This window comes from Acanthopagrus latus, chromosome 3, assembly GCF_904848185.1.
Source record: "Acanthopagrus latus isolate v.2019 chromosome 3, fAcaLat1.1, whole genome shotgun sequence".
NCBI classification, from domain to species: Eukaryota; Metazoa; Chordata; class Actinopteri; order Spariformes; family Sparidae; genus Acanthopagrus; species Acanthopagrus latus.
In genome coordinates this window covers 7,926,548-7,939,598 of record NC_051041.1, presented here as the reverse complement: position 1 = coordinate 7,939,598, position 13,051 = coordinate 7,926,548, and the positions used below count along the sequence as shown (strand labels likewise).

Here is a 13,051-nt window from a genome sequence, read left to right as displayed (position 1 = left end):
TGTGAGTTGAGTAAACCGGACAGGGCGCGGAGAGAAACCATGAATGCTGCATGAAGAGCAGTCGCACAATAAATGCACCGCTGTGATCTCTACAGTTGTTGCCGAGGCATTCTTCATCACCAGAGCGGCTGCAGGATATCAGGAAACCACAGGGCACGAGCCATGAAACAAATAAATAATGTTATATCATTAACAACCACCGACACCTGTACGGACATTTCAGGCTAAATGCCAAACACACTGAGGTACCATTTCATCAGGCAGTCTGACACAATCCAGTACAACAGTGCCATAGTAAATACTATCAGTAGGAATCTTATAACCAGATCATTGATTGATCGTTGTCAATAGTTTTTTCTCAGGCACATGTGACACTAAACTGAACATCTTCATTTGAACTGTCTGTCTATCAGTTGTTTTAATGACTACAGACATAGTATAACAACAGGAGGTCCTCTCTCCAACAGAAAACACCGCTCCTTAAACGCCTCGTCACTAGTCCCACCTCCAATTCTGTGACTTCTTGACATCGCTGCGTCACAGTGTCACACAACTGTGTAATTCGTGCAAATATTCAAGCTAACGGAAAGCTGAAAACACAGAAGAGCCAACTGGCACACACGGTGTGCGGTGCTGGCTCAGGCATGTGTGAGCTGGCCAATCAGAGGAGACTGGGCATTAAAGAGAAATTTTCTAAAAACAGACAGACAGAAGGGGAATACAGAGCTGGAGCCCTGGACAGTGTGAGAAAAAACTGATACATGTAAACCTATTCTAGTAGTAACCCAAAATAAAATGAACATAATATGTCTCTTTTAAGAATTATAGCAGTTCCAGATACAGTAGTGTCAGCCCAGAGGGTCTGTAAGTCTAGCTCTTGCTGTAATCAAGTAGAGCTGGACCCATTAGTTGAATAATTGATTAGCTGACTGACAGAAAACTGTAATAAGAAAAAACAATTAATTAATCAAGACGATAAACTACAGATTAATTAATCATTTAAACAATCGTTGCAGTCATACACTGATGTGCATTATACTAAGATGTCTGTCTGGTGTGTTGCAATACAACAGGACTGCAACTATAACTGATTTTCATCACTGATCTGTTGATTATTATCTACAATTGTTGCCCAATGGTTTCCGGAAGCCCAAGTTTGGACGTCCCCAGACAAAATACCGACACGGAAATACATTGCATAGCTTCCTCTCTGAACAGACTCCCCTGAAGGTTTGACTCAACAGATTCACGACTTTGTGACTTGAAACTACACACATTGAAAATAATGTGCTTTGTCCTTCCTTTAAACATTATGAACGCAGTTTAAGGCTATTTATCACAAATGGGCACAAACAGTCACTTTTGTGGTAACTTGCTTCATCTCAGTTCGTGTGAAAGTCTGGGAAACTGACACCACGATGCATTTCTGCCCTCAGGTGTATTTTGTACTCTTCAGTAGTGACATACGGTTGTCACTGCAGTACTATAATGTAACATGAATCATATCATATGCTGGTCTGTGATTCCCATGAGAGCTTGACCGTTATATCGTTTGGTGACATATGTTGTCATTTCTTGTTTGTACAGTTTCAGTGCACTGATGTCACTTCAGACCACAGGCAGACTGACTGTCAGGAGCAATAATCAGCATTTTTCCAATCATCAGTATCTGTGAATTTCTGTCAGACCAACGATAAAATAAACTAATTTAAAAAGGTTCTACTTTGGCTCTGATGCAGCATCCTCTGACACGATGTCCCGTCCACAACAATATGCGATTGGTAATATGTCACAATTAATACAAAAGTTACAAAAGTGTATGGTAAAATATCCTGCCTCTGTTACATATCTTTGTCACAAGAGTTTGATAAATCTGCAAAAAAAAAAAACATAGGTACTGGTCAGGTTTTAATTCCCTTCCCTACAGATGAGCAAGATAACCATCAAATATTCACATGTGAGAACTCAAAAACAGCTCAACTGTGTCTCCTCTTCACAAGAAATCACTTTAAAGGGGCACTGTGTAGTTTAGGAGAAGAAATTAAAATGTAAATAATGACAAACTGAGATTATAGAAGCTTTTCTCAGAGGAAGATAAGGTCCCCAGAACACTCTTTGTACCTAGTAAAGTTCAGTCTGTTTGTTCAGTCGCTCTCTTCTGATTACAACGTCTTCCCCAAAACTACATACTGCACCTTTAATGAACTACAATAGTTGCGGTTTCAGCTCTCAACACAACACCACCACTGAGTCTAGAGTTGGGTCAGAACATTTCAACTAAAACTGAACATTTAACTATGAAAACACAGTTGTTACAGCGAGTCAAACAGTTCTCCAGCATGTGTGCAGCAGGGTTTTGGATTTTGAACCTCCTCACCCTTCCTCCTCCTCCTCTTCCTCCTCCTCCCCCTCACAGTGACGTGGTGGTAAAAGTGCAACGTGGACGGGGCAAATAACAACACGAAGCTGTGACACGAGCGGCCAAAGTGCCCCCACCTCCTCCTCCTCTCCCCTCCATGTGCTCACCTGTTCTGCCAGCCCTGGATCAGGTTGGTGTATTTGCTCAGCACTCCTTCCAGCTGCCTTCTGCGCGCCTGCTGCTGCAGATTCATGCTGTTCCCCAGCACGGCTCCCCGGCTGCCCCCCGAACCGAGGGAGCCGGAGCCGGGGCTGTGCGACCCGGTCCTCCCGGGCTTCCTCGACGACGAGCCCCCGCGGTCCGACGGGGAAGAGTTGGGTTTGTTGGCCCCGAGGTGCGGACTGCAGAGCGCCTTGTCCATCCTGGCGACGGGACGAGTGCAGGAGGAGGAGGAGGAGGAGGAGGAGGAAGAGAGGGGGATGAGGAGGAGGAGGGGACGGGGATGGACCACAAGCAGCAGCAGCAGCAGTAGGGAAGATTTCAGCAGCGCATAAGTGTTGAACAGGCTGAAACGTGTCTGCTGGACTAAAGCAGAGTCGCTGCATGCGGTGCCGCCGCGCCGCTGCGGTGCTTCACGCGTCCCTCGGTGCGGGAGAAAGCGGACATATTCCTCTGTGGCGGCGTGTTTTCGCTGCGTGCTGCTCTCTCCTCTGCAGTGCGTGTCTGTGGCACTGTGGGTCTCCCTCCAGCGTTTTCCTGGTAGGAAAGGCCACGCCCCCTCCCTCTCTGTGGACACCCTCCCCGGATATTACAATGCGAACATCATCACACCAAATAGAAGAAGAAGAGGAGAAGAAGAAGAGTAACACCCCCTCCACACTGCAAACATCAGCAGGAAAAGCCTGGGATGACTCATGTGTGAGGCTGAGAGAGGACTATTTTTAGGACACTTCCAAAAGCTTTGGTTTCACAATCGACACAGGTTCGTGATAAATGAAACGCTGCTGATGTTGTGTAACACATTTCTGTCCTGTGTGACTCATCAGGTCCATCTTGTGACCCCCTGTAGAGGACTCTGACCCCTGGGCTGGGAACGTGACAGGCACTCCTGCAACATTATGACATGCTGTAACAAAAAGAATGCAGTAATGTTATCAAGCACATGAAATCATCCGTCGTCCACACTGTCCCAGTTGTGTTAGAGGGTACATTTAAAGGAACAGGTCACCCAAAAAGTATAAAACTCAGTCATTAGTCAGTCTCAACCTCCTGCTGATGGAAAGTTAGGTGAAGGTTCATGGTGGACAAAACATTTCTGGAGCTTCACAGCAGAACAGCGTTGCAGCGTTCTCTGACATAACAGAGGTAGATGGGGACCTAAAAGAAAACAGATTGCTCCGCACAGCTCGACCGACGTAATAGAGAGCCGAAGTCAAGCTGCTTCGAGTGAACCCCATGGGACCTTATTTCAGTGAATGGAGAAAGACATAATTTTTTTTTATCCCGTATGAGTTATTTCAATCACACAGATCATCTATGACAAGATCATTTTCCAAGCCAGTAAAATCAACTTTTCCCATGAAATTATTAAAATATCAGACTAATGTGAAAACACGTCTTTACAAAGACTACTCGTTAGTGACGTCATCTCGTTGAAGAGTCACTAAAACCCTTAAACTTATACACTGGGAGCAGCTCCCGTATGTTCGCAGCTCACAGAACTGACAAAGGTGTTGGTGACTGTAGCAATCAGCACTTCGCTCGGTTATTCCAACACATCAATGTATAGTCATCATCTCAGAGTCCACCAGCTTTTATAAAAAGATGAACAGGAAATATGTTTTCCTAAAATACTTTAGGACCTTAAAACTAGCAAATCAAACCATTCAAGTAAACAGGAAACAATCAAATCAAAAGGTATCCCAGACACCCAAATGATCACATGACAAAGACACAATGGTTATTTCTTATTAAAATATTGTATTTGTTGTAATGTGTCATTGAGCCTGAGAGGATGCATATTACTTGACCTGGTCACCCCCACACTCACTTACACACGACCGTGACAGCCGTGTTGTAAAGGACATGTTAATGGAGACCCGACCCGAGGAGTGCTGCAGGCTATTAAGAAGAGGCTGAGATTGCACCGAGCGGTCGGAGGTACGGCTCGCCGAATCTCCGAAGGACACTTAACGGAGCGCGGATGGATTCCTGCTGCTTGTCAGCTGAGGCAGCCACAGAAGTGAAGATCAATACAAGAGAGAGAGAGAGAGAGAAGTCGATGGTTTGTTAAATGCTCGTGCTGGGAGTCAAGCTCGGGTCAGCTGCATTTCATAACGAGAGACTCTGAGGTCATTGTCATTAACTGTCAATTTAGCATTTTCTGTAAATACTAGGAAAAGACTTTATCATGTCTCCTTCATTTCACACGTTGTCAAGCTTTGGATTTCTTCACATGTTGAAGTCATGTGCTTGTACGAAGAGATACTCAATATGTTCAGATCTCTGAGGATGGAGTGTCTGTTACTGTCTGTGGAAAACCAAAAATACTCAAGTCCAACTAACTGGGTTACTTCAGTTACCTTCAATAGTGTTATTTTATCCAAGAGGCATGATCTTAGCTTACTGTATTAGACTATACTGGTGATTTACAGGTTAGAAATATCCCTGTTTGGATTAACGTTGTTAGCATCTCCATCCTGCTCTTTTATCTGAGTCAAACTCGTGTTCGATGTCACCAAGCTCATCATCTTATCCCTTGTAAAAGTGAGGCTTCCTTTCTGTGTTTTGTTTTCTAAGGATGCTTTTCTACTTAAGCCGTCATATCATGTTTTGAATTAATAACGTTTAAATGACATTCCGACTCCAGTGTTTCATCGAGTCAGACAAACAGCAGTGGACCTTAAACTCGTGTGTTCTTGCGGGGTCAAATGTCTGTTTTCGCTAAAGGAGTCTGGTGGCTTTGGAGAAACAGCTTTTACATCCCCCATCAAACAAAGGCTGCCTGTCTGAAAAGGTCTATCTCCGTAGGGATTCTTTCCATAATGTTGTCAGAGCATTTCGAATAACAATCTCAGCCTGTCAGCGGCTAAAAACAAGCTCTTTGACAGGCGCATTTCCCCCCCCCCCCAAGGATTAATTTGCAACTATTGCAGCACATTTCCCCAACTGCTACCCGAGGCGATTCCACTGGACCATTTCCAAAAGCTATTGTTCCGTTTACGCGCCCAAATATGTAAACACAGGGTCCACTTTTAGAGACACCAGAGAGAGAGCTGTGGTGAATTTATTGGTTATGAAAGAGAAATGAAGTTGCCCACACATGACGGAGCACAATTTTTTTAATGGGAGCTGTTTTTCATTTAACTGTAACTGAACTGAACTGTTTTGAAAATATGTTTTATACAAGCATGAGCAGATATCTTCACAGTAGCTGCTGAGCTGAAAGCATTAGCCCTTACATTGTCCAAAGAAGGTGGGTGTGGCTCAGAGGGTAGAACCAGCATCTTCTTATCAGAGGGTCACTGGTTCAATTCCCCTATAGTCTGAATGTCAAAGTGTCCTTGGGCAAGATGCTGAACCCCAAACTTCTCCTGATGTGCTGGTCAGCACCACTGCCATCAGTTTGGACATAAGCTTCTGAAGACTTTGGTTAGGCCGCACATCTGTAGGGAGCCATTTTATGGTTGTGTGTTACATTTTTTTTTGTTGTCTATTTACCTTTTAAAACAATTCCCCTTCTACTCCAGTTATCTAGGAGAGTGCTGCAACACTGTTTTGCTGCAAAGCTCCAGAAACAGTGTCCATCACCTGGAGGCCGAGTAGATAATGACTGCATTTCCTTCTGAGGTGAACTTTTTTTGCAGATGAGAGATTCTGTCAAGATACAGAAATTGGTCAAACAGCGTCCTCGTATTGCATCGTCTTCTGCAAACTCTGCAATATCATCCCCTTTGCTTCCTCCTGTTCACCCTCTTCCAGTCTCTCCTCCGCTTCATCATCACCATCGCTCTGCTGAGACCGAACAAGCTGCTGCAGGAGCCACGTCCGTTTTCCTCCCCTCGGCACTGTAAAACAGGAGCGAGCTCATCCCCCCGCCCCGAGCTGTGAGTCGATGCCTGTCTTTTTCCCCCCGGCTACACACTTACATCGCAGCAATCTCCTCCACTACAGTCCTGCGTCAGCTCGGTCAGATTTATGGCAGCTGTGACCGCCTGAGCCGGGGCCCTCATCGTCTTCCACTACCAGCCTGCTCCTGGCACCAGAGCCATTACAGCCGGGGAGATACTTTAAAACCCAACAGCACCAGAGTGTCTGCTTTTTAGGAACTAACAACAGCAGCATCGTTTGTGGCAGGATGGCATCACATTTCTTAGTTTGTGTGTCAGCTAAAGAAAGTTTTAAACTTTAAGTGTTAACTTTAAAAACTGAAAGAACTAAAAGATGTCGGTCCACAGAGGAGCTACTTCACGGTAATATCGTCCTTTTCTGTGCTGTTCTGTGTCAGCTTGTTCCGGATTCTACATTGAAGTTATATTATGTTGACACCCGCTGAATTGTTCGGTCCCAAGGCTCCGTGTTTTTTCGCAGCTGCACCACTTCAAAAGGAAATCTTCCCGGTCTCTTGTGCATCACTTCGCACACACTTCCCGCAAAAATCTGCATGGTACATTTTGTTTTTTGTTCAAAGTTTGATTTAACGGTAGGTTGAACAGTGTTTGTCTGCCACATCATGAGACTGTAATGACACTGGTCCACTCGCAGGTGGGTGAGGTTTAAGAAGAGGAGGCACTTCGGCTACACTTGTCAGTTTTGAGATTTGGGGCTGTTTTGTTTCAGACTAAAGAAAACACTGAAATACAAATGTTGGTGTTCATCTAATATGTAATTAAATACCTTCAGTTGCAAATTCAAACACAATATATGTATATATTTTAAACGTCATAAAGTAAGTGATCAGTTGGGAAAATCTCATGGTGATATCTATCAGCAAAACAAACTTTCCCCTTTTTTGAAAAATGTATGGAAATTTACAATAGATATCTTTAAAGACCATCATCTCAACTTCAGTGGAACTTCACAAAAGTTCTTGTCTATATTCTTACTCTTAGGTTTTCACAGAGGGATTTGTTCATATATCATTCATGGCCTGATTAAAAAACATGGTGAAAATAGATAGTTGACAGTATTATCTGATTTGTGGAGCAATGAAAATGAGACACTGTAAATCCCTTTGCCTCTGACATTTCAACCAACTTAAAGAAAAATCTAGTAATGAAAGTAATCAGCTTTATTATGTGGATATCCGGAAAAGATGATGGTTTTTGCTTAAAATGCCTGATTTTGTCACCACAAACAGTTGGAACCTGTCCAGAGATCTCCTTAAAAATATCTAGTGGTCTCAAACACAAATGTTGAAACGCAGTTTCGAACTGTGGTCACTGGCTTGACAGCCTTCTGGCCTGTAAATCCACCATCATTCCATACACTTGATACGACAGTCAGGTGAACACGTGTTATGATCGTTATATTGTAGAAATGTCAATATGGTACATAGCGTACAATGAGAACAAATGTGAGCGTGACACTGGTTTGCACAAACGGGACCCTGTTCACGTATTTTTCACAAGGATCGCATCCAAATCTTGACTAATGTGGGAACCAGCCCCTCAAGCCGGCATCAATGCCAAGACTGGAGAGAAGGTCAGCGATGTCACTCTGACCTTCCATAAAAGCGTAATTACCGTGGTGCGTTGTGTGAACTAAGTCAGAACACTCCATCCTTTTCCTGCCAGACTCTTCCTTTTAAATTTAATTGTTGAGTGTTATATTTTTACACTTACGGCCAAAAATAAATCTGATTAAAATAATTTTCTCAGAGGTAATGTGGGCCATTGTCATCATGCTGAAGCAGTCCTACGACTCTTGTAATATGATGCTCAGCTGATACAGCTTTGGAACTCAGAAATCAACTTTTTTACACATTAAGTGTATAAGGTTTTTTCTCAAATGTAGACAAAAATATTAACTGAAAGGACAACGTACAAAAAAAAATTAAAGTTATCCAAAATTATCAACACATATCTTTAATGCATTTATCTAAGCCTGGAAGTGACATGCACTGCACATAATCAGATGGTTATTTTAGCTAAAAAGTGGTTAAATGCTAATGTTAGCTAATGGTTATCAAATATGTTGTTTCACCTTGAACTATGGCCTGATAGCCCTCCAGATTTTCGCTATCCATCATTTTTTCAGTTGTTCATCAACCAAGAAGCTGTGAAGTGAACACATTTTGTCAGATTCCTTTGAGTTTAAAACTTTTTTGCTGCAGTTTGAGGAAGGCCCCTTTCCTGTTTTAACATGACAGTGCACCTCACTGATGTTCTTGTGGCTGAAAGAGGAAATTTCTGCAGTCAGGTACATAATAATGTTGAAAAACTGATGTTCTACACCTTTATGTTTGAAACGTTCAAGTGTCCACACACTCCATTAAGTGAAGGAAGAAGTGGTTTCACTTATGATATTTCACTACATTGCAGCAGCAAAAGACTTTGCTTGATCAAAGTGTGCTGCTGTCCGGCACATTTGCCATTTAATGTCTGACAGCCTCTCAGAAAATAATTGATGATTGATCGCGAGGCTCAGCAGAGGAAAAGCCCAGGACTCAGCTTTAAAGATAAAGTAGTGTTAGGAAGTCCTTCATCAGCATACGTTCTCATCGCTCCGATTTTGCACCACATAATATTTCATTGCTTTAAAATGGACCCTGGCATCTCAAAGGCGAACACTCCGAGTGGCAGCATGGAGAGTTTTGCTCATTCATACAGTATGTCAGAACGAACAATGATTGCTGCGTCAGTGAACACTCAGAGAAGATTTCAGTAAGGATGGGTGTATTTCATCATCGATCTTATCAGCGTTGGCTTTGTGGGCTTGTCTGACCTTGTCCCTGAAAGATATCTGCACGCCGCCCCGTCACTTTGTGTGCAAATACAGACGCACACATGATCCTCACATCCCTCCTGTTCCCTGAGAGTCCGAACCAAAAACCCAACACTAATGTACAGGGAGGCGACGGCTGACCTTGGCTTGTCTCTGTTCTGCTGACGCTGCATTCACAAAAGAACAGCTGGATCAGATTAGCATTTCACCTGGTCTAATTGTTCCTGGCAACCGCAGGAACTGAGATTATCTCGAGTCTGTTTGTTTTGGGAACATTTTATCTGCTTATTTTCAAAACTCTGCCGCCCGCCAGCACGCCTCCGTAAAACGTCTCCCTGAATCTGCTCTATGGAAAGAAGCTTGTTTGATGCGTGAAAGAGTCTTTTCCTCTCTTTTGTTTTTACTCTAATGTAATCTTAAAACTGTAACGTCAGATCACTGTAGTTGTATTTCGGCTTATTTCATTTCGGAGGGAGTAAACATTTCGAACGCCATGGGGTGGTGATGCTTGACTTGTCGAAAAGCATGTGTATGTTTGAAGAACCGCCTGGATTATTCACAAGGACCAACAACCACGCCAATAACTACTTAATGGATTGGAAGGCGGCTGTTGACCCTGTACACTGACAAGGTCAACAGACTGTATGTGTAGGACTGTAAACTGAGAGAGAGGGATTTATAGTTCAAGGGTGTGTGTGTGTGTGTGTGAATATCTGACTCTCTTCATGCTGGGCTGCAACATGAAGGCATGCATATTCATCACGGCAGCCAAAGAAGACGGTTGGGATAAATGTGGAAGCAGGATGCTACAATCAGCCTCTACTCTGAAGGTCAGGACACCTCCACACCTCTGCAAGACAGAGGCCAGGTAATTAAGGCCGGTATATTAACTCAAAAGCACTTAGCATCTGAGTACGTACGAGACCGCTTCAGTGACATAGAGTGTGTTTACGTCCAAACATTCCTACAGCAAAGAGCTGGGTTAAAAGAAATCCATGGCAGGTTGTATTTGCTGGGTGACAATGGTAAATGGACGTCTTATTTAAATATGCTGATTTAGACATAATATAATTAGAGCCAGACCCTCTGGAGGAATAAACTCAACTAAAATAAACTCATCATCACTCCTGTTTATCAACCTGACTGCAGCAGTAATCTGTGGAGCTGACCTCCATTTTCGGGGTGTTAATGTTCTATAATGTTGAACGCTGACACACTGAAATTTACAGTCAATCTGCAAACAAACTTGCTTCGCTGTTGATATACACACCATTAAACAACCACCACTGCCAATCAACATCTATCTGATGTGACTCAGGCACGAATGTTCCCATTTGAGGTAAAGTTTTAAAGTTTAATTCACCTTAAATATAGTCTCGTTGACCAACTTGCCTATCCACAGAAGTAGCAGCATCGACCAAATGAAGGCATTACTGTCTAAAGGCATTTGGATACTAACAATGGTAATTTAATGCATCACTGTTTAAAGTCTAGACACAGAACATATAACAGCAAGTGAAAGCATCACACAGAAAGGCACTCAAGAAGGCAAGACAGCAACTGAATGCATCGCCATGTAAAGAGACTTCAGTACATTCAACAGTGAGTGAACGCGTCGCCATTCAAAGGCACTTCAGAACATTCACCACTAGCTGAATACATCGCCATTCAGAGCCACTACAGTATATACAACAGGAAGTGAAGATATCACCATTCCAAGGTGCTTTAGTCTATAGAATGATATGTGAATGCATCAGTGTTCAAAGGGTCGTCTGTACTCACTGCTTTTTTTACGCTTTTGAAGATATAACAAGAAACATACCAGCTGTCTAAAAACAATGAGACCTACAGTATATAAAATGTTTTGTTGCATACTTACATTAACCCAAATTAATCCAACAGTGTTCAAAACCAGATAAATCCATAATTTTATTGGACATAACTGCGTGTTTTATGTGGTCAGTGGCTTGTCAACATATCCTCCAGCAAAACCTGACTGATAACATTCAGGTGTAAGTATGAAAATACATGTAAAGACATGACAGAAAGGGAAAAGTGCAACAAAATGGAAAAAGTGTCCATTTTGATCCAGTGTTTTAATGGTTTCGTCTTCCTTTTGATTCTTCAAAAAATCTATTTCTGTCCACCAGTATATGACAGCTGAGGTAAAGGTCACGGTGGAAGTTGTTACACTAATTAAGCCTGCACTTTGAGGATTTTCTTCCTTATTATATCACCTTCCAGGCCCGAAAGCACAAAAGGTGGAGAGAGATACAAGGACAGCTGTGACAAACCTTCAATAAAGGTGGCAATAAAGCTCTCTGTGGGCTCAATTATGGCTCAGTTGAACAGGAGCAAAGGGACTCCTCAATTCACGCTATCACTTGACACTTTTTGGTGTTTGTCACAGGAGCGGGGAGAGAACAGCTAATGGCTCTACTTCGTATTTCAGACTTTTTCTGTTAAGCAGACGGTCAAGAAAAGGTACCAGTGTCAAGATGTGACAGTCTGAGGACGGTCGTTTTCCCTGAAGCTTGTTGCAGTGGGATGAGAGCAGAGGACGGTGTGAACAGAAACACCGTCTTTCTTCTTTTTATTCTGCGCTGTCATTGCTCGCCACTTTAATATCCTTTTTCCCCAGACACCAGGAAAACACGCACAGTGCACACACACACACACACATGGTAGCCCAGCATTGCTGTGTGCCTGTTTTATTCCCCTACTTGTTTTTGCGCATCCAATTTCCGTTAAGGCTTCACCTCATCACCTTCTGAGTTGAAACCACTTTATAATTTAACCTGACATTTTCAGGAGCATTCAAAGCAGCAATAATGCCACAATGGCTTTCTTTACTGGCTAATTAAGATTTTATTATCTCGCAAATGTCGGGAAGAAGAGGTAACACAGAGCCGTGGGTGCACGCCGTCAAAAGCGTCATCAGGAAAAACGCGCTGTATTTCAAACTAACTGTCGCCTAACCTGCTACATGGCTGCAGAAAATAAATGTACGCAGGCTGTAAGTCTGTGATTTACATCCACAGCAGGCAGTGGCGGATGTGTATTTCTCTGAAGCACACTGGAGACATCTACTGGCCAGAACACCAGGCCTACACTTGGCCTAGTTGAGAAAATGATGAGATCACCTTCCGAGATGTGATGTAATTGTCTTTGGAGGATTGGGGGAATGCTGCCAATAAATGCAGAAATAGTTCGGACATATTTGATCAAGACTGAGTCAGACCCTAAATTGATTTTCATTTACATTGCCATAAAGGATTGATTGTGGAAGGGCTGCTATACAAAATGGATCGTAAAACAATCTCACCACTTTCAGATTGACAGCTGAACAACTAAGGCAATAGGCCTTTTTTCACAGCAGACATGATATAGTACACAGTATGATACGCATAGATTGTAAAACCAATGACAACAACAATCATGAAAAAGCTCTTTAGCGTCATGGTCCGGATATTTTGTATTTTTGGCTCACTGTCATGACTTACTGGGACAATAATGGAGCCGCCATAGAAAGCCAAATGTTATCATTAGCACATGTGCTTTTCTAGAATATGAGACGTCAAAATATCAACTTATTGGACTGGATCAGGTAGCCATGTTTGCCGACAGGTTTGTTGTAAATCAGCTTAAAAGAACAGATGAAATGACAATGTCGTGTTTGCAACTCGTGTCCGCTAATCCAAAATGACCCCAAAAAAATCAGATATTCCAGCTAAAACTGTGTCCGTT

General features: G+C 42.8%; 1 protein-coding gene across 2 annotated transcripts in view; it reads right to left on the bottom strand.

Annotated features, from left to right (window-relative positions):
* LOC119016924 (oxysterol-binding protein-related protein 10) overlaps positions 1-3,106 on the bottom strand; it is a 70,155-nt gene extending 67,049 nt beyond the window's left edge. The window contains exon 1 of one of the 2 annotated variants that reach the window (XM_037093289.1): positions 2,527-3,106. In XM_037093289.1, coding sequence (XP_036949184.1) covers positions 2,527-2,780 — 254 coding nt within the window. In that variant the 5' untranslated portion in view covers positions 2,781-3,106. The remainder of the gene's footprint in view (positions 1-2,526) is intronic. The other variant, XM_037093290.1, reaches the window with a different exon arrangement.
* Positions 3,107-13,051: the final 9,945 nt, after the last annotated feature.